The 21,866-nt window shown below is 44.1% G+C and overlaps 1 protein-coding gene across 2 annotated transcripts in view; it reads left to right on the forward strand.

Moving 5' to 3' along the window:
• Positions 1-1,408: 1,408 nt before the first annotated feature.
• The window catches only part of LOC138947705 (tetraspanin-13-like), a 35,039-nt gene continuing 14,581 nt past the window's right edge, over positions 1,409-21,866 (forward strand). Inside the window, exons 1-5 of one of the 2 annotated variants that reach the window (XM_070319239.1) lie at positions 1,409-1,539; positions 4,237-4,404; positions 7,668-7,886; positions 17,529-17,693; positions 20,466-20,587. In XM_070319239.1, the coding sequence (XP_070175340.1) occupies positions 1,477-1,539; positions 4,237-4,404; positions 7,668-7,886; positions 17,529-17,693; positions 20,466-20,540 (690 nt within the window). In that variant the 5' untranslated portion in view covers positions 1,409-1,476 and the 3' untranslated portion in view covers positions 20,541-20,587. The remainder of the gene's footprint in view (positions 1,540-4,236; positions 4,405-7,667; positions 7,887-17,528; positions 17,694-20,465; positions 20,588-21,866) is intronic. The other variant, XM_070319238.1, reaches the window with a different exon arrangement.

The raw sequence follows: 21,866 nt of genomic DNA on the forward strand, positions 1-21,866 counted from the left end.
TTAAAAATTAATTAATGACTTTGGTCATTAAAAATCTGAAAATTGTAAAAATAATATGTTTTTTATAAAACGATCCAAATGTACGTTTATCTTATTCTCCATCATTTGCTGATTCCAAAAACATATAAATATGTTCAGGCATGAAAATTCTCCATATTTTCCGTATTTTCCGTATTTTTTGAAAAAAATAAACCGTATTTTTTTTTTTTTCCCGTATTTTTCCTTTTTTTTTTTTTCCTTTTTTTTTTTTTTCTAGTTATAGCTATAGTAAAATAGTTTTGGGGGCATGTTTGAATCCAATTTTAAGGATCAGATAGCCCCAGATTGCACCTAATTGCACCCTTGAAAAAAAAAATTTCCGGGGGGGCATGCCCCCGGACCCCCCTAGAAGTCTTGGCGCTTCGCACCTGCGAAACTTGGCACTATGCGCCTGCGAAACTTTTTTTTTCAGTTTTCATGCCTGATGTTATATTTGGATTAAAAACAAGCTCTGAAAATTAAATATATAAAAATTATTATCAAAATTAAATTTTCCAAATCAATTTAAAAACACTTTCATCTTATTCCTTGTCGGTTCCTGATTCCAAAAACATATAGATATGATATGTTTGGATTAAAAACACGCTCAGAAAGTTAAAACGAAGAGAGGTACAGAAAAGCGTGCTATCCTTCCCAGCGCAACTACTAACCCGCTCTTCTTGTCAATTTCACTGCCTATGCCGTGAGCGGTGGACTGACGATGCTACGAGTATACGGTCTTGCTGCGTTGCATTGCGTTCAGTTTCATTCTGTGAGTTCGACAGCTACTTGACTAAATGTTTTATTTTCACCTTACGCGACTTGTTATAATTGTGTTTGAAGACATCATATCCGCTAGTAAAAAAGAAAGTTGAGACCAACATGTTTTATTCAAATTCATTGATTTTTCTAGTCAAACAGTCTTTGACCTGGTCTGGATTAAGGGATTGCATTTCAGCTTGAAAGCTTAAAAAATCAGAAACCGAGTCAGAAAAGTGACAGAGGCAGTAAACTGACATCGTTACAGGTGTGGCGGCAATGACAGATGATTTTAACTGCAGGGATTTATGCGGTCTTTCTTGTTGTTGTTTAGTATTTGTTTGCAATGAACATGTCAATTTGACAATCATTGATGCATGTGTCAGAGCTGCTCATTCTTACTTTCGATTTTACCTCTCTCGATGGTCGAGCCAGCATCCGGAATGACTAACATCATAGTTTCGACTAAATTGTAGAAAATGAATCTTTTTCTTGTTCTCGACTACTCATTCAAATACAGTACAGCTTTCGTTGTTTACAACAAAATAGTACTACGAGAATCGGATTTATTGAACTTGATCAAGCTTATGCACTTTACTGTGCGAAACTAAACGTATCGGCAAGAGTTATCTGCTCATGTACGAATGTCTACTTCGATCGTTTAGCTGTGCATAATTTTGTGATCTTGAACTGTAAAGCATGGCGTTGGGTGGCTTCAGTTGCTCTAAAAATGCACTTATTGTGCTCAACGTTATATACATCGTGAGTACTGTCTCTGTAATCCTTCTTTCTCGTTTTGTGGGTTATTTCTTTGTTCACCTAGATTCGTGTTGCTTCGTAAACAGCATGTGTCACTGGTCTCTAAGTCTGAGTATGACACAGCGGCGTGTGTATGTTGGCACAACATGTGTCATGTCTGTGACGTGGCTGCGTTACACCCTGGGGACATCATGTGTTCTACACTATGATGTCTTACTATATGATGCATTCATGCAGTGCACATATCACAAATTATCCTAGATTAAATACAGACTACAATTTTGAGTGTCTTAGTGCTTTGCCTGTCCCTTGTGGGTTAAAAGAGGACAAACTGGCATGATCTAGCTCTTCTAACCTCAGGCTAGGGAAATGAAAATGTGTTTATTTTTTAGAAAATTCACTTACTTAAGTAATAGTAATAAGATAATGTAATATGTGACAGCATAATTGAAAAGAAAATATTTACCTGAAAATGGAAGGACCAATTATTTTTGAAACAGACTGTTTAGTGTTTAGACAAAAAAAGGGAAACTGTAAGTTCTGTAAGTATAACGTATGAAAGTTTGAAACTTACACAGTGTGTTCTCATTATAAATGTGAAGGCTGTAAAAGAACAAAAGAAATAAGCTTTTGTCTGTTTTTTTACGTCCTTGTTTGTGTGTGGTTTGGTTTACTAATGCAACATTATTGGCACATCAGATCTGAAAGTGAAACTGACACATTAGAATTCCTTTTAGCAAATAAAAGGGGGCATGGAGATAAGGTACCACTGTGCCATCCTTGTTTATAAGTATAACATAGCACACACAGACACACACAATTTACAAACAATTTGATAACATGAAACACTGGTAGGAGGAGTCATAGTCATACACTGTTGCAAATTCTAAGCTCAGATAACACTAGATTGCACCTTTTTACATTTAGTCAAGTTTTGACTAAATGTTTTAACATAGACTAGGAATCGAGACTAGGTGCACATGTGTGTGTGTGTATAGATTGATTCCAAGAAAAACTACTTGACCGATCTTCATGAAACGAGAGTTCCTGCATGGGTATGATATATCCCGAGACAATTTGTACTTTTTTTCAATAAATGTCTGATGACGTCATATCCAACGTTTTGTAAAAGTTGAGGTCACTGTCTTGTCCTCATTTAGAAAATTGAGGCGGCACTGTCACACCCGGACACACCTAGCGTGGTTGACGCTTCTGATACAAGAGAAAGTGAAATGACAAATGATTGGAATTCGTTCTGATTTTTTTTAACTTGAATTGTTTTTAAAGCACCTTTAACAAATTTAGATATTAGATTCCTTCTATGGGGGAAAATGGTAATTTCTGGAGATATAACTGTCACATCTCCACATATTAGAGGCAATGCTTGCATTGTGTTTCACTGTTTGCCTCAGCTTAGTTAAGGTTGGGTAACTCTTTCCACTTACCGCAAAACCATGAAAAACTTATTAACCCTTAGGCTGGTTGTCGCGACATATGTCGTGCTACTTTACGTATACTGTCACCTGGTTGTCACGACATATGTTGCGCGACTGGCTCAGTCTGTTTGGTAGGTTCCGATTACCTCCCATGGATGCAAAAACCTATGACCGTTTTTCTTTATTTTTCTCTCTGTTAATAATTCACCAGTGGCTATGTGGGAAATCACCATTATTATTATTATTATTAACATGTGTTACGGAATTGCACCAGTGTAAGGGTTAATATTGTCTATTGAATTGGTCAAGTGTATAACTGAATAAGTGCATTTTTAACACTAACGGGCTGGTGAGAACTGCCACAAAGACGAAGCCTACGACATAACTTCATCTAGCCCTCTCCACAACACTCTTTCAGCATATGGCCTGTTTACCCTGTATACAGTATGGTCTCTCACTTCGAACTGGTACTAATAATACTAGTACTATAGAACAGTTATTTATTGCTATTACAGTAGGACTGAAAAGTTAACATTGCAACCAAAACCTGTTACACTACAGTGTTTAGTGAAACTGAAAGAAGTAGTTTTATCTGGTAAAGAAAGGTTGTAATTGGATGAAGTGAGTGTGGGTAAAATGACATCTCATTTGAGTCATTATTGAATTCAGTTACAGACTTCTTCTTTTTCCTCATTTTTTTATAAATCACTGAATGATTCTATTATTAATGACTAAATTAGTGTGAGAATATCTGTTGAGACTGTACCATCTTGATATTTTCTCTTTTTGATGACACATTTTTTTCTTCAGATGTAAGTACAAGAACAAAAAATCACTAAGACTTGCAGTTGCAACAATCAGCTTGTTTTCTTTACATATTTGCACCACCAACCGCCTACCCTCTCCCGTTCTACATTCCTGCTCCTTTTCTATTCAGATATGAACAGTACAGTACATAAAAACTATACACAATTTGTTACCTGCAGTACAATGAACGGTGTGCCTTGGGACTAGCCATCAGATGGTCTTTCATGAAAGGTAATTGTTTTAGTCAAAGGGACAATGAAAGGTGTCCTTTCAAGGGAGGTGTCCATACATCGGAAGGGTATGTTATGTAGCTACCCTTTTTTTTTAAATTAAATGAATTTTAGATATATGGTACTGGTAGTTATTCATTTATTATTGATACTGATAGTCAGTAATTCATACTTTGTTCACTGGCAAAGAAACCTATTTTATCTTGACTCTTATTGACTGCTTTCAGCTGGTGTCGTTCATCTTGATCGGTGTAGCAGCCTATGGCCGCGTGGTTGCCGTGGTGACGAGCCTTACCCTGGTGGGCAGTTTGATTGCCTGTGGAGTTTTCCTCTTCATCATTTCGCTGATTGGTCTTATCGGGGCGGCCAAGCATAACCAAGTGCTCCTCTTCTTTGTATCCTTTGCTGTTGAAGTATTAATTATGCTTGACTGACAGCCAGTAATTATGCTAATAGTGTACTGTACCTTCAGCATGATTAACCTTTAGCACTCCAGATTCCAGCCAGCATTACTTCCCCTGTAGCCACATTATTTTGCTTACCAAGCGAAAGAATAACACCCACTAACTTTCAACATTTACAACTTCTTTGAAAATGCACTAATAAGCATGAAAAGTTGTGGTTGTGATGGGGTTATATTTAACATTAAAATATTTTTGTTTGCATGCATCAATTATTTTCTTAGCATAAATATAAATACAAAATGAAAAGGGGTTGTGTTGGCTAGTCCGTGGAATTTTGTGAAACTAACCAGTCTATGTCTGGTGAAACTCCTTTGATCAGGTAATCATGTTGACCATCCAACTTCCTGATCCTGGTATCTAAATAAATATATTTGTGGACCAGTGCATGTCATGGGACAATTTTTTTAATAGTTCGGTTAGCAACAACAAGCAGAGAAAAGCTTTGATCTCCACTAGATCCACAGGTCGCCATTTCCGAACACGCACACTTTTTACGTCTTGTCACTGGCTTGCTTTGCGCTGAATTTGAGTCAGTTTCTACGCAGTGTCTCTTCGACAAGCAAGTCAAGCATTTGCTACGCAGTCAGATTATCGGTAATGTTTGCTGGTCCTGTCATTTCACTAAACTGGACCAGCCACTGTTTGTATTCATCTGGGGCGGGGATGTAGCTCAGTCGGTAGCGCGCTGGATTTGTATCCAGTTGGCCGCTGTCAGCGTGAGTTCGTCCCCACGTTCGGCGAGAGATTTATTTCTCAGAGTCAACTTTGTGTGCAGACTCTCCTCGGTGAGCACAAAACCAAGTGCGCACGAAAAAGATCCTGAATCTATCTTTAATCATTGACGCAGGCTTTTTTCATCTAATGCATTGTTTTGACCCCGGGCTGGTCGACTGTCTGATAGTTTTGACTCGCATGATGTCTTCTGACTCAACAATGTTTTTTGCAGCCAGGTCATTTTCAACAATATATGATTTGAATTCAGGTCTATCAGAGGACCGGCACGGTTGGCCTAGTGGTAAGACGTCCGCCCCGTGATCGGGAGGTCTTGGGTTCAAACCCTGGCCGGGTCATACTTAAGACTTTATAATTGGCAATCTAGTGGCTGCTCCGCCTGGCATTATGGGGTTAGACTGGTTGGTCCGGTGTCAGAATAATGTGACTGGGTGAGACATGAAGCCTGTGCTGCGACTTCTGTCTTGTGTGTGGCGCACGTTATATGTCAAAGCAGCACCGCCCTGATATGGCCCTTCGTGGTCGGCTGGGCGTTAAGAAAAAAAAAAGAAAAAAAAAGGTCTATCAGACCTATTGACCTGTGTCCAGGAACAACACTGCAACCCATCTATCACCATTTGACCCACAGCCTGTCCGTCTTATTCTATGACAAGTTAAAAGTGTAGTTTATTTTATGGCCCATTCTTTTTGAGTGATTGACATTTCTAGAGCTTTAACCACCATCTCAGCCATTCTACATGGGTGAAAGTAGCCCGTCAATTGACTGAAATCCGTCAATCTGAAAATAAGTCTGACGGAAATTCCGTCAATCCGCAATTTTTATTAAAAAAAAATAAATTAAAAAATTAATTTTTTTTAAGCGGAACGCGTTTTCGAACTGCTATGCGGTAAACCCCGTAGGTGAGGTTTCTTCGCTTTCGGATTCGCTCTGCATCACGATATAAAAAAGTTCTCGCGTTTTGGCAGGCATTACGAAGTGGTGACATGATTTCTGCGACAAAGATGCCGGTTTTGATGGAAAACGCATGGACAGATCTTATTGATGCTGGTCTAGCCAACAAATGGCGATGGGACTGGTTGGAGTTCATGAAACTAAAACTGTGTGTGATAAGTTTGGTGCTTGAAACTCAAGTGCTTTTCCTTGAGAACTTTGCACTATAAGAGATGCTACTGCTTAGTTGCTACTTTGTGCAGTGCTACATCATGCTGTTTGCATGTGTGACATTCTGTTTCATCATTTATTTCAATGCCTGTCTGGCAATGTTTGCTTCTTATAATTAAATATTTCGAACTTTTATTTCAGTTGTTCAGTTTCTATTTCATTTAGTAATTGGCTGTTGTCAATGTTAATTGTTATCAATTGTGTCGTTGTGTTGGAAGATGCAAGTGTGAAAAGATACAAAAGAAAAATGATTACTTCTGTGAATTGTTTTGATTTTGTTTACCCTTTTTACCATATCATTAGAATCTGAAGGTATTTTTTTGACCTGCATGATAGTGACAAAAAGTGTATTTTTTTGCCAGGAAAGGCCACAAAATCACAATGTATTGCAAAAATTCGTTTTCGGCCGGGGGGCGTTGCCCCCCTGGACCCCCTAACGGGGCCCTGCCCCGTACCCCGCCAGGGCCTGATCGGCCCCTGGACCCCTGCCTCAAAAAATGTTCAGTCAATTTGATTTTCATAGGTTTCACCCATGATTCTAGAAGTGCACATGTATAGGTCTTTGCATGCGATAAGATCACCCTTCTGCTTAGACACACCTACCAACAAATTCACCAGTCTGCTTGCTTTCTGTGCAGAACAGGCTTGTTTTGCTGAATTCAGTTTATTGCTGTCACTAGTGTCTGTCAATCTGAACAATTAATTTTGCACTGTTGATTTTTGGCTTTGCCCCCCCCCCCCCCCCCCCCCCCCCCCCCAAAAAAAGTCTGTTTACGGTATCCCGACCGACCCTATTTTTTCTCGCGCGACCCCAGACTTTTTTTTGCCATTTTGGGGAGGGGGGGGGGGGGGGTGATTTTTTTGGACAAAATAACTTAAAAATATTGTTTTTTGGAGAGAAAAAAATAGAAATAAAAATCCCGACCTACCGACCCTATTTTTTTTGCCTATGTAAACAGACTAATTTTTTTTTGTTGGCCTTACTAGAGGGATGCTCTCACTCCCATTTAAAGCATGGACAGATCTCCAGTGGATAAAAATGTGGCCAACACAAACAGGACTGAGTCTTTTGATATTCTCAGGGTTCCGTCTTCGGTCACTGATCTTAGGCCTTGGTCTGACTCCTGTTTGGTTGAACATCTGATAGTTTTGACATATATAGGAGGTTGTCTGACCATCAATATTCCTACTAAATGGACAAAGCCTAGGCATTTGGAACTATACATTGCCATTTGTTAAATGTTTAAGAAATTGTAGCGAGTTTGTTGAGAATGGTTGTAGGATCCTTAACCTGTGTCAGTACATGATCATTCTGTTCCTGCTGTTTCTTCTGCAATTTGCCCTGGCCTGTGCCTGTCTGGCAGTCAATGCTGACCAGAAGGATGCACTCGCAGAACAGGGTTGGCGTCTTGCCAGCAATGATACTCGCAGAGATGTCCAGCACCAGTTCAACTGCTGTGGATTCCAAGACCCCGAGCTTCTCTACAATGAGACCATGGGTCATCCTCCTTGCATCACAGTAAGACTTTCTTTCAAGTTAGGCTTACCGTTTTATTGTTTTGCCGAGACTAGTTGGCACTGTCTCGGTCCACAGGTTTCAGCCAATCCATAACTTACTGGTCTTGGAGAAAACTGATCCAGAGTGCTCAGATTTTGATCTTTATGGCCAACAGATTGACTAAATGTTTGATATTTGCTTAAAACTGATCCAGAGTGCTCAGATTTTGATCTTTATGGCCAACAGATTGACTAAATGTTTGATATTGGCTTAAAACTGATCCAGAGTGATCAGATTTCGATCTTTATGGCCAACTGATTGACTAAATGTATGATATTTGCTTAAAACTGATCCAGTGTGATCAGATTTCGATCTTTATGGCCAACAGATTGACTAAATGTTTGATATTTGCTTAAAACTGATCCAGCGTGATCAGATTTCGATCTTTATCAATCAATCAATCAATATGAGGCTTATATCGCGCGTATTCCGTGGGTACAGTTCTAAGCGCAGGGATTTATTTTTATTTTTTATTTTTTTTATTTTTTTATTTTTTTGCAATTTATATCGCCCACATATTCGAGGCGCAGGGATTTATTTATACCGTGTGAAATGGTATTTTGGTGGACACCGCCCTGATATGGCCCTTCGTGGTCGGCTGGGCGTTAAGCAAACAAACAAACAAACAAACAAATTTTGGTGGACGTTTTTATCTATGCCTATACAATTTTGCCAGGAAAGACCCTTTTGTCAATCGTGGGATCTTTAACGTGCACACCCCAATGTAGTGTACACGAAGGGACCTCGGTTTTTCGTCTCATCCGAAAGACTAGCACTTGAACCCACCACCTAGGTTAGGAAAGGGGGGAGAAAATTGCTAACGCCCTGACCCAGGGTCGAACTCGCAACCTCTCGCTTACGAGCGCAAATGCGTTACCACTCGGCCACCCAGTCCATGGCCAACAGGTTGACTGAATGTTTGATATTTGCCTTAAATTAAGCAAGTTTTATGTGTGTGTTTGTCTGTTTTCAAATGCAACCCATTTACTGCTGAACTTGGGCAGGGTTCCACATCACGTAGAATTAAGCGTATAATACTCTTTGACCCTCCAAATCACGTACGAGATGCTCTCTGAAGAGGTTTAAATACGTAACTGTTTTCTTCCAAAGAGGTAAAAAAAACGTACGAGTCAAACGCTGAAAGGGAATAGCCTTTGCTAGTTTACAAGCAACAGCACGCAGGCCGCCTGGTCTACTGAGACCACTAAAGTACACGCCGTGTTCGTGCCACTCCTCTGTCGACACTGACACGCCGTAAAGCAAAGGTTGCCTCCCTTGTCCTCAAACTGTGCGATATCTTTAAACTGATCATCTCGATGGCACTGTTCGCTTTAGCCTATCCGGTGCTGTCGCCTGCTCAAAAAAATGCCTCGCAAAACGAAAGAACAAAAACCCGACCCCAAACAGACAAAATTGGTCATGAGGATCTCGGACAGTCTAGTCAGTCTTGATATTCTTGTTGCTTGTTGTAAATGGTGATTAAATTACATATTCTTACTCCGAGTCACATATTAGCATTGACGCAGTCGAGATGCTAGGTAGACTGAAAAACGCTATCCCGTCTATAGTATAAGGGAAGCAACCCAAGCAAAAAAGTAGCAAGCTTGCTACCCTGGGTTGCCTCCCGTAGCGTGCATCACGCCACAGATCTCGTACCAAATACGAGACACCCTCATTCGACATCTTTCAGCCAGAGAGACAGGTCGTGCTTGATTTCGCTCCTAGGCTGTTGTTTGCTGTCTGCTTGACACCCACCAGCCTCGGCTCCCCGTCTGCTCATAGCTGTTTCTAGCGGTGAGATTGTTCCATTTTGTTGTTGTTTGCATTGCCATTCTGCTGAGAATTTTCTCGTCCGCGGACTTGTGAATTTTGCTCGGTAGTTTGTTGCCGTGGCCGCCATTTTGGTCGCCATTTTTCGCATACACGTGGTGTTTTTTGCTGGTTAGTTTGGGTCCGTGCTCGGACTTTTAGCGTCGACCAGTAGCACTATTACCTGCTTGTAACTTGTACCTTGTGCTAGTTTATTCTGCTGAAGTTTTACGTCCTAGAGACTTGTGTATTTTCAGTAGTTTGTTTTTCTCGCGTGACATCATGTCTGATAGTGAGAAAAAGCGAGCGGCTAAGGCCGAGAGTAAGGGCAAAGGCCCTGGCAAACCTAAGTCCTCGGCTTCTACTTCTTCGGCTAGGAACCCCACGGTTCACGTTTCTGACCCGAAGACTAACTTCGTTTTTTCGGTGCCCTTTTCGGCGCCGGAGGAAACTTCGTCTGGCTCGCGTGCGGCGGGCTTGACCGCTACCACGTCCGTTTCAACCCCGGTACCTGTGCCGGAGGCTGGCACTCTTGTGACTAGCCTTTTGTCCTCTTTGATTCCAGAATTTCGGACTCTCGTGCGTACAGAGATGGCGCGGACGGACCCTGTTTCCAGCTCTGCCTCCCTCCCGGGGGTGTGCGACCCTCGGTCGTTGGCTTCCTGTGTTCCTGTTGTTTCCGGATCACCTGTCCAGCCTGCAGGCGTTTCTCTTCTCGGCCGGCGCTCGGTGACTCCCGCTTGCGGGAGTGCACCTGAGCAGGTCCCTTTTGGGATACGGTCGCCGCAAGGTATGTGCTCGCAGCAGCCGTCCGCGGCAGCTGCACTTCCAGTTCCTGGAAGTAGTGGTTCACTGGACAGCGGACAGACCATGGTCCCTGCCGGTTTGAGCTACGACTTACGTAAGCAGTCGCTCGCGGCAGCTTCCCTTCCGGCTCCGGCCGGAAGTAGTGGTTCATTGGACAGCGGACAGACCATGGTCCCTGCCGGTGTGCGCTACGAATTACGTAAGCAGTCGCTCGCGGCAGCTTCCCTTCCGGCTCCGGCCGGAAGTAGTGGTTCACTGGACAGCGGACAGACCATGGTCCCTGCCGGTTTGAGCTACGAACTACGTAAGCAGTCGTTTGCGGCAGCTTCTCTTCCGGCTCAGGCCGGAAGTGTTGGTTCACTGGTATGCGGACAGACCATGGTCCCTTCCGGTTTGAGCTTTGCCCAGTTTCAGCAGCCGTTTCCGGCAGCTGCCCTTCCTGCCTTGGCGGGAAGTGTGGGTCCAGCCGGTCGTGCACAGTCCTCTGTCACTTCCGGTTCCGGCCTAGGGCTCCCGGGTTGTAGCTGGCAGACTCCACAGCCATGGCATAGCTATGCGGTGGCGTCTGCTCTTACAGCTCCTCCCGGTTCTTCCGGTTCGGTTCACGCTGCGTCCGTTGGGATGCCGGTGGATTTCGAATTCGGTCGTCCTCCTGGGCATTCGGGCTTTCAGCCTCTGTTGGGTCAGCAGCAGCCACCCACTCCGGTGGTGACTGCTAGCTCCTCCCTATTTAAAGTTTCCGGTTCGGTTCCCGCTGCTTCCGTTGTGTCGCCGGTGAATTTCGAATACGGTGGTTCTCCTGGGCATACAGGCTTTTTGCCTCTGTTGGGACAGCAGCAGCCACCCACTTCGGTGGTGGCCGCTAGCTCCTCTCGTCAGCTGCCTTCGGTTGTTGGTGACTCTCATCTTCCTCTTAGTCAGGGGTGCGAGTTTCATCGATGGCCAACAGGATGGGCGTTCGGCTTACGGCCTTCCCTCGCAGCGTCATTTGTCGGGTTCTTTTGGCTATGAGCCGTCCCCTTCAGGTGGCGTTTCGGACTTCGGGTCCGTGTACGAGGAGCAGCTGCCTTCGGCGGCTCTGGCCAGCTTCCGAATTTACGTCAGCAGTCGTTCGCGGCAGCCGCTTCCAGCTCCGGCCGGAAGTAGAGGTTCACTTGCTAGTGCACAGACTACTGTCACGTCTGGTTCGAGCCTTGTCCTATGACAGCGGTCGCCCGCGACAGCTGTCCTTCCGGTTCCGACCGGAAGTGTAGGTTCACTGGTTAGTGCACAGGCTACTGTCACGCCCGGTTCGAGCCTTGCCTTACGTCGGCAGTCGTACGCGACAGCGGCACTTCCGGTTCACGGAAGTAGTGCCTCGTTGGAAGGTGGACAAATAATGATCCCATCCTGCTTGAGCTGCGCTATACGTAAGCAGTCGTCCGCGACAGCTTCTATTCCGGCTCCGGCTGGAAATGTTAGTTCCGGCAGCTTCGCTTCCGGCCTTGGCAGGAGGGTAGGTCAAGCGGGTAGTGCACAGGTTACTGTCACTTCCGGTTCTGGCCTACGGCCTACCTTTGGGTTCCGAGCTTCAGCTCGTAGGTGGCTCAGCACCAGCTTTGGCATAGCGCTGCTGTTGCTGCCGCACTTCCGGCTCCTCCCGGATTTTCCGGTTCAGTTCCCGCTGCTTCCGTTTGGTCACCGGTGAATTTCGAACAAAGCTTGCCCTATGGGCATACAGGCTTCTTGCCTCTGTCGGGACAGCAGCATCCACACACTCCGGTGGTGGCCGCTAGCTCCTCTCTCCCACTTTCCTTGGTTTTTGATTCCTCTCACCCTCCCCTCAGTTAGGGAATGAGCACAATCGATTGCCAACAGGAAGGACTTCGGTTGGCAAAGAGGAAGCAGCTACTTCTGGTTCGAAGAATCGCCCTTTGTAGCTTGTCACCTTTTTGCCTTTTCGCCGAGCCCCCCTCTTCGACAGGGGGTGGCCTCCGGCGTCAGTTTCGTTGCTGGTTCCTCAGGGTTCAGCTTCGGAGCTGGCATCGGAATGCCTTGCCGCTCCTGCGCAGGCTTCCTCCTTCGTGCCCTTAGCGGACCAGAGGAAGTTGCCTTGGCCAAGGTCGTCTCGTAGCCGCCTGTTGGCCTTTCCCCGTCCGCGTGCACCGTTTCCGGTCACGCCGGAACTTCTTTCGCTTCTTACGAAGCCGTTGAGGAAGGATTCGGTTCTGCCGTTCTATGGGCAGAATCTCCTATTCTCTGAGGAAGGGGGCTGACAACTTTTGGAACTCAGTTCCATTTCCGAGACTCTCCTGCGGGCGCTTTCTCGCGCTTTGGCAGATTCCTTGGCGCCCTTTCCCCTTAGTAAAGGGCAGGACGCGGAGGAAGTGTCTCACTCCTCTCCACACTTACAAGGGTGGACGAGGCACAGATGAGGCTGTCCCCTCTGCACTATTTCCATGCGGTCTCGTGCGGAAGGGACTTGTTTCTTGCCCACTCCCGGTTTTCTGAGGAGTCGACAAGGAACATTCTCAGTTCGTCATCCTTGGTGGACGGTCTCTCTCCGGCAGCCTGGCCTCTCATGCCAGAAGCAGGGGATTGAGACCAACAGAGAACAGCGGTTCCCTTCTTTTGAGCTTCAATTTGAAAGCAGCAAAAGCAGGCCGCTCCTAAGCAGGCTATACCTAAGCGGACTCAGCCTAAGCGGCCTACGTCCTCAGCTCAGGTGAGATTGTTTCTTTCACAGCCGTCATAGGTACGCTGGGTTTTTGAAACAACAGCCGGCCTTAGGGCTTCGGGGTTTTAGCCTCGGCGGGAGCAACAGCCATCTCATCCGTTGGAGTTTGTGGTTGTTGTTTTCCTTGTGCTTGTGGCTTCGGGCTTCGACATTCTTTCTCTTTCCCAGCGTATGGGTGCTGAGAGGTCGATTTCCGTTTAAAGGGGGGTTTCTGCCTTTGGGCTTCCCCGTTTTCTCTTGCCACGAGCTTCTGGGCTCGGTCCAGCTTTGTCTTTCGCCGAGTCTGACTTTGTCTTTCTCTAGCGATCAGACGCGTTCTGGTGTTTCGTCCAAACTTAAGGTTCACTTGAGTTGGCCTCGGAAGTAACATTCAGATTTTCCTGAGGGTGCATTGTCTGGGCAATGCATGTTTGAGAAGTCATTCTTGGCTTGTCACTTTTTCTCAGGTTTTTTGGCTACTCCTCCCCTTTTGGGCAGAGGTCTAGCTAATGTTCCAGTTTTCTCGGTGCTGGCCTCTAGGCCAGCATCTTTTTCGGCGGCCGAAACTTTTGGTTTCTTACTGTGCCTGTGTACTTTGAGTACTTTGGTGCGATGGCCGGCCTACGGGCAGCAAGGCTCTCGGCCTTAGCCTGTGTTATAGTCTCCTGCCTGTCGTGTTGCGACTTTGGCAATTGGTTCTTGTGACTGCGGATTTCGTCTCTTCCTCTTCTCCATCATGCTTGCATGATGTGAGTTGGGACGATTTCTGCCGGGTTGGGCTTCCGGCCTGGTCACCCCTTCTTCACTTGCAACTATGACTATTACTGAGAACTCTGGTCTCGGGAGGCTGACGGCTGGTTCGCTTCACGGTTTTCCGTCTTTCTTACCAGCTTCGTCCTTTCTGTTTCGGGTTTTTTGATTCATTTTCAATTACCTACAAGCAGTCTGCTCTGCGATCACGCTGGCTTTTGTCATTTTGTTTCCGGTCTCCGGTCACATTAGGATTTGGCCACTGCGGGTCCGCATTTGCGGTGCTTAGGCACTACCTTAGGTCGCTTCGTCCCCCTTTTTTACCCCTCTCTCTGCTTGCGCAGGGATGGGCATGGGACGACTGGTGACCGTCTCCCTTGAGTTTTGCTCATTGAGGTGGACCCTGGTACTTGATACTCAGGCGTCTCTCTCTTTCCGGTTTGGAGTTTGGTCACTCTTCCGGAGCTGACTGTTCTCTCAACGGCCTTTGGGCCTCACTCCATCCCAAAGTTTTCTTACTTTGGCATGTTTGCCTTATGGTCTCCGTGAGGGTCGGTCCTTTTCAGGGCTTAGCCGACAACCTTACGCACGGATCTTTTCCAGGCCATTAGCATTTCCTTCCATTTAAGGGGGGGGGGGGGGGGGGCAGCTTGTCCTTCCCTCTACTTGGTCGGGTTTATCCAAGACTGGGGTCCTTTTCCGGACTGTTTTACGGTTCAGAAGATTGGAAGAAGTGCTGGGCACAGCTTACTGGCTCTCTGAGGTTGTCTTTCGCATTTCTTGCCTGAGAGACATCTCGGCTGTCAATCAGGGTGGTTCTCGGTCCGTTTCTGTCCTTTGGCAGTGGGCCAGTTCCTGGCAAGGGTTTAGAGTGAGTCAGTGGTTGCTTTCTCACGGGATCCTTTCCTGACTTTGGCAGTGGGCCAGTTTCTTGGCAAGGGATTTTCTTGCCCTCCGCCTTGTCATAGCTTATGCTATCTTTCCCTCGGCTCGGCCCGAGCTCTTTTCCAGGGCCTGGGCCTCCTCCTTGGCCTTTTTGGCCTATGGGGTTTGGATGATGTCCTGCGCACAGCTTCTGGCGCTAGGATTTTGTCTTATCAGGTTCTGCAGACATTGCTGCCCTCTGTCAGGATGGGTCTCGGCCCATTCCTTCCTTGGCGGCAGCTGGCTTTTGTCTCTCCAGAACTTTAGAGTGAGTTTGAACTTTTTGATCTTACCCACCACCTTGTTGGAGTTATCTGCTAATATGTGACTCGGAGTAAGAATATGTAATTTAATCGAAAATTTTTAATTAAATTTTCATTTGATTAATATACTTACCCGAGTCACATAGGTAATTCCCTCCCACCTTCCCCGCTTTTAGTTTCTTTGTATTCTAGAAGTCGAATGAGGGTGTCTCGTATTTGGTACGAGATCTGTGGCGTGATGCACGCTACGGGAGGCAACCCAGGGTAGCAAGCTTGCTACTTTTTTGCTTGGGTTGCTTCCCTTATACTATAGACGGGATAGCGTTTTTCAGTCTACCTAGCATCTCGACTGCGTCAATGCTAATATGTGACTCGGGTAAGTATATTAATCAAATGAAAATTTAATTAAAAATTTTCGATGATGATGGTTTATTGAAGTAGGTGCAAAGACAGTCTATTCTAGTCAGTTGTGCTGTTTACTGATAGGATTTAATCACAAGTCTCCCAGTCAGGTCATATATTGTACTACGTTGCAAGCCCCTGGAGCAATTTTTTGATTAATGCTTTTGTGAACAAGAAACAATTAACAAGTGGCTCTATCCCATCCCCCCCCCCCCCCCCCCCCTCCCTTTCCCCGTCGCGATATAACCTTGAACGGTTGAAAACTACGTTAAACACCAAATAAATAAATTAATTAAATAAATAAATCACAAGTCATAATGATGATGATGCTGGTTTTTGAAGTTAATACAGTTGGTTTCATTCTGTAATTCTTTGTTTCTCTTTTTGCTGCAGTCTTTGTGATTGTGTTCTTGAATGAATGTAAGCACAGCTGAGTAAACTTTCAAAAAAAATTCATCAATTCAGACAGTTCATCATTTTAATTTTACAATCCAAAGAAAATTACATGAAAACTCGCGACATAATAGAAAAAGAGGTATCCATTGAAGTAATAAAGAAAGAAAAAAAGACTTGAATGCATTGATACACTATGATATACATGTACATGTATTGTCACAACGTCAAAATGGCAAAGGTGAATAACTACCAGACAGGCAATCATATGGGAAAAAATGACATTTCATGGATTGTCACTCATTCCCTGTGAAAAATCTGGAAGGGGTATAAAAACCCTTTACTTTTTTCCTGAAAGGGTATGAATACCCTTGACTTTTGGGGTTGTGTGGAACCCTGTTGGGTTAGTGGGTTAGAGGGAGTGTCTGTAGGCATGCGTAAAACATGTTAATACTTTCTGTTTGAAGACTTTCTCTGTGTTGAGACTTTCATTTATTGGACTTGTTCTTGGTCAAGTCTGTTGATTGGTCAAGTCTGTTGATTGGTCAAGTCTGTTGATTGGTCAAGTCTGTAGATTGATCAAGTCTGTTGATTGGTCAAGTCTGTTGATTGGTCAAGTCTGTAGATTGATCAAGTCTGTTGATTGGTCAAGTCTGTTGATTGGTCAAGTCTGTTGATAGGTCAAGTCTGTTGATTGGTCAAGTCTGTTGATTGGTCAAGTCTGTTGATAGGTCAAGTCTGTTGATTGGTCAAGTCTGTTGATAGGTCAAGTCTGTTGATTGGTCAAGTCTGTTGATTGGTCAAGTCTGTTGATTGGTCAAGTCTGTTGATTGGTCAAGTCTGTAGATTTTGTTCTTGGTCAAGTCTGTAGATTTTGTTCTTTTTCATTGGTCACTGGCTCATTATCTAATTTCAGATTTGTGCAGGCCTGGAAACAGAGGGACCAGGGTAATCAGTAATCAGTAATCGACGTTTTCCGGAAATAACTCCGTCAGGTTTTCAGCAGTCTGGTGGAGGAAGAGCCCCTCCTTTATCTTGGACAAGCTTTTCACAACATCTGGAGCATGTTCCACACTTCCAATCTGCTTTATCCTGCAATTGGGACCAACAACTATGATGTGTATGCTATGCAGCATGCGCTAAATATGATAACACAGAGCCACAAATTACCTCCCATGGCTTGCTAGTCACTGGAAGTGTTCACTAAGCATGTGTGTTTTCCTGAACTCACTTCACCTCATGCCAAATCCATGTGACCTTAATCAAAACACGTTGTGACCGATCCGCAACAAATTGTTAACTCCGATGAACTCGTAAACGCTGATGTTCAACAGAAAAGGGTATCAATTATTGTGCGCGCGCTGCATAACGTACACATCAGAGTTAGTTGTTCATCCCGATCGCAGGATAAGCTGCCGATCAGAAATGTAGAACCTGCTCCGGATGTTGTGAAAAGCTTGTCCAAGGTAATGGGGCTCTTACTCTTCCAGACCACTGAAAATCCTGACAGTTATTTTCAAAAATAGTCTATTGAGTTAACATAATGTTTGTGTTTACCAGGTTGCTCCGTGTTGCGACAAGAACCCAGAAGCTCAATGCTGCAGGGTGGAGTCAAACGGAACAGGCCCGTGCCCGTGTGATACATGTCTGGCCAAGATGCGTCCTGTCATCTACAGCGCTTTCTCCGCTACCGGTGGTGTTGGCCTTTTCTTCAGCTTAACAGAGGTGACTTTTTAAAACTTATTTGTATTGTCATGAATGAGTGAATTGTGAGTATGCAGAGCTGCCAACTGCTACGCTTTCAGCATAGCATCCTACGTTTTAAGACAAATTGCTTCGCTTTTACGCCAAGCTTAGAATTGCTGCGCTCAAATAATCAAGCTCAAGCATGGTTATTTATCCAAGACAAAATTGAACTATTGTGGAACCCCCCTTTTAAAACCTCAAAAATCTGAGAAAATAGGGTCTTGTTTGTTTGTTTGTTTCTTCCTTCATGGGCTGAAACTCCCACGGCTTTTACGTGTATGACCGCTTTTACCCCGCCATTTAGGCAGCTATACGCCGCTTTCGGAGGAAGCATGCTGGGTATTTTCGTGTTTCTATAACCCACCGAACTCTGACATGGATTACAGGATCTTTTTCGTGCGCACTTGGTCTTGTGCTTGCGTGTACACACGGGGGTGTTCAGACACCGAGGAGAGTCTGCACACAAAGTTGACTCTGAGAAATAAATCTCTCGCCGAACGTGGGGACGAACTCACGCTGACAGCGGCCAACTGGATACAAATCAAGCGCGCTACCGACTGAGCTACATCCTCGCCCCAATAGGGTCTTAAAAAAGGGGGAGTCTTAAAATGGGGTACATTTACTGAGGTTATGCACAGAAAATATGAGAAAACAAGGTCCTAAAAGGGGGGTTCCACTGTACAACATATATATATTAGAGTTGTTCTTCAGTACTGGTGACAGAAAGGGGGAAAAGTGGTGAAAATTCAAATCTCTAGTTTTGTTTTTGAAATATAGCTTTTCATAAAGCAGAAATACAGTAGTATCTGATGTACATAAGAAAAAATCACTGGTTCACATGGTTCTTACATAATCTAACTTTTAAAGCTGGTTCTTGTGTGTCTGTGTGTATGTTTGTATGATGACGATAGGACCCGAAACATCTGCACGGACTGAGACAGGAATTGCAGAGAATGTTCTTTGCCACTCGAGTCGTGTCATAGGGTACTTTCGGAATGGTAAATTTGAAAGGATTCTTTAAAAAATGACGGAAAACATTATATACCTTGTGAGCTATCGAGGATCCTCCCCGTCTGGGCTGTCAAAACATGGTCTTGTTAAAAGATGTTTTCAAATGGTTAAGGGGGAGATACACTCAAAGCACATGTAGCGAAGTTATGTTGCCAAATCATCAAAGATCAACATTTCACTACACGGATCGATGCACACAGTCGAAATAGATGTGACTTTCACACGACCGAAGACTACTTACTAGCAGACTAGCAGACGACAAGATCTAAATATTTCGATCAGTGAGAATAATCCGTTGAAGAACAGTTGTCAAGCAGTATGTAAGAAATGTTAAGTCCTTTGTACTGGAAACTTGCATTCTCCCAGTAAGGTCATATATTGTACTACGTTGCAAGCCCCTGGAGCAATTTTTTGATTAGTGCTTTTGTGAACTAGAAACAATTAACAAGTGGCACTATCCCATCCCCCCCCCCCTTTCCTCGTCGCGATATAACCTTGAACGGTTGAAAACGACGTTAAACACCAAATAAAGAAAGAAATGAAGAACAGTTACTCCGCTTATTCGTCTTCAGTTAAGCTTATTTCCCCTGCCATAAGTTTCCTTGCAGATCTGCAGTCGCGTAGTGAAATGAACTAGTGTCATCGGAAGATTCTTCTCAGTCAATGATCAAAGCACAGTAAGTTCTATGCTGACAAAAGTCACTTTAGGAAAACACGACCATTGACTTCATTTATGAGCCCAAAGGTAACAATATCAACAAGAATGTACGCATTTGACATTAAATGAAACATTCATAGACAGTTTCCAACTCGCCAGATCTGCCAAAGAGCCTTCATTCGTGAAAAACGATGATTTTAATCCGAAAGGTATCGGAAACAATCTCTTGGTAACCTGCGTTTCTCCTTCCGAAGCGACGTGACGGCGCCACATTTGTTTGTTTGTTTATGGCTGTTTATCGCGAAACAACACAGTTGAAATGTGTGTGTAAAATATCATAAATGTGTGGCGTGTAATCTCCGAATCAGTTCGTTATCTGCGTTTCGATGGTAATTCAGTTAGCGGGGAGTTACTTTAAATTGAAGGTGAAGGTAACCTGTGTTGCATGTGGGACGGCGTGAGCAAATTTGATTGCAATATATTCTTGTAACCAGTAGCAAAGAACAACTCATATATATTAGAGACTGTGCCAAAAGGTGACGTTTTCATGTCAGTATGTCCCAAATGACATCACCAGTACATTTTTCATTCTATCTAATCTGTTTTCGTTCTATTTTTTCTAATAACATGCGTTAACAATTGATTGCCAACTGGAATGGAAGAGCACAAAAAGTGTAACTTGATATGTAGTTTCTCTAGAGGGAAAAACATCTTCCACTTTCATGTCAGTGTGTCCCATGCAACATACATTTGCCAAACAGCTATGTGCAAGTAGATTATTTGTTAGTGGTATAGAAAATACTGATCAACAATTAAAGTCAGTTTTCACATTCATTTTCTACCTATTTCTTATTTGTTTATTCTGTTGGCAATGGTGAAATGTCAGCAATCGTGTGTCATTCGGGACAGTAGACATGACACCTGACCTTTTGGCACAGTCTCATATGCGTTCAAAAGAAAATAAGCAGATCCAGCTGTTGTACAATATTTTCTGCCCTTTAATAGACCATGGATGTATGCCTGGCTGTGCAACCTTGTATGATGCGCTGTCACATAACGGAAATCTGCCTCTTGAATTGCAGGTTGTCGGAGTGTGGGTCACAATCCGCTTTCGTAACCAGAAAGACCCTAGCGCTAACCCCAGCGCTTTTCTCTAACCTCCTGACTTTTGTTATGAATGGTGTAGCGTCTAGCATGACGAGAGGTACTTGTATGCCACTTTCTTTCAGACTTCCAACAGCCTAAAGCTTGGATGCGGAAATATGGATGCTGATTTCCTGTGCATGAGCAAACTGTTATCATCAGCTTTTATAGTTTCCTGGTTGTGGGCCCTCTCTCCTCTGTTTGCTTGGATCAGGATGTGGTGATAAAGTAAAGTGGTACCTGTGATAGGAGGCCCCTCTGGTGAGAGGACACCTCCCAAGAAAGAGCACCCTCTGTAGTCCCTTTGTGTATTATCTTGACTCAAATATAAATATATGTATCGATTGGACATTGGATTTCCCTTCTTTGAGCCATGTGACGTCAGAGGCCTACAAAACTTCATATTTGGGCGTTTCAGGTTGACCGAAACTTCAAAGGAACTACAAAACACACGTCATGTGTTTGATTGCATGTGTGTGTGCTGTTCAATGTCAAAACAACAACAAAGTCAGTACATGACGTGTGTTTTGTAGTTCCTTTGAAGTTTCGGTCAACCTGAAACGCCCAAATATGAAGCTTATGTGTTTGATTGCATGTGTGTGTGTGCTCGTTCAATCGTCAAAACAACAACAAAGTCATAGTACCTGAAAGGAATTCGATCGATACATAAATGTTATTTGCGTTTAGCGCGGTCTCGGAGAACAATGACTGTCTCGATCTGTGTAAAATGTCATATTTTGGTCAAAAACGCAAATAACGTATAATACATGTCGTGAAAGGCCTTCTGTAATATAGGGTCACTTTTGGCAGGTCCCATGGGTGTCCAATCATTGTAGGTATCACTGTATACATGTGCTCCTGTTTGGGAAACTTAAAATGGCAACCACCAGTGCAGAGACGATTAAATAACATATTCTTACGTCAACTCACATATATAGCAATTAACTTTAGTTTGATGCTTAGACATTGAAGTACTGACCCTGGTAACAGGGGGAGGTAACTCCCAAACAAAAACAAGTCTTGTTGTCAAGGTAATGGTAGTTACCTCCCCTTACCGGCAGCCCGCACATGCGCGGGACACACTACCGGTATAATCATTCCCTTCTTCAACACGGTTGTGTTCAGACGTGCTTGTACTTCTTCTAGGCTTTTCAGCCTTTGGCCACCTGTTAGGAAGGCCATTGACCCTACGTTCACTTGCGACCTCTTGCTAAGCTGTTGGTGAGATCTTTCTTGTTTACAACTGTTGTTTTTTGTTAACTGTTCACTTGTGAAAATTTTCTCTCCGTTGTTTTTCACGGAGTTTGTTCTGTTTTCACAATGGCAGACAAGAGCAGAAG

Source organism: Littorina saxatilis, linkage group LG14 (assembly GCF_037325665.1).
Source record: "Littorina saxatilis isolate snail1 linkage group LG14, US_GU_Lsax_2.0, whole genome shotgun sequence".
Taxonomy (NCBI): Eukaryota; Metazoa; Mollusca; class Gastropoda; order Littorinimorpha; family Littorinidae; genus Littorina; species Littorina saxatilis.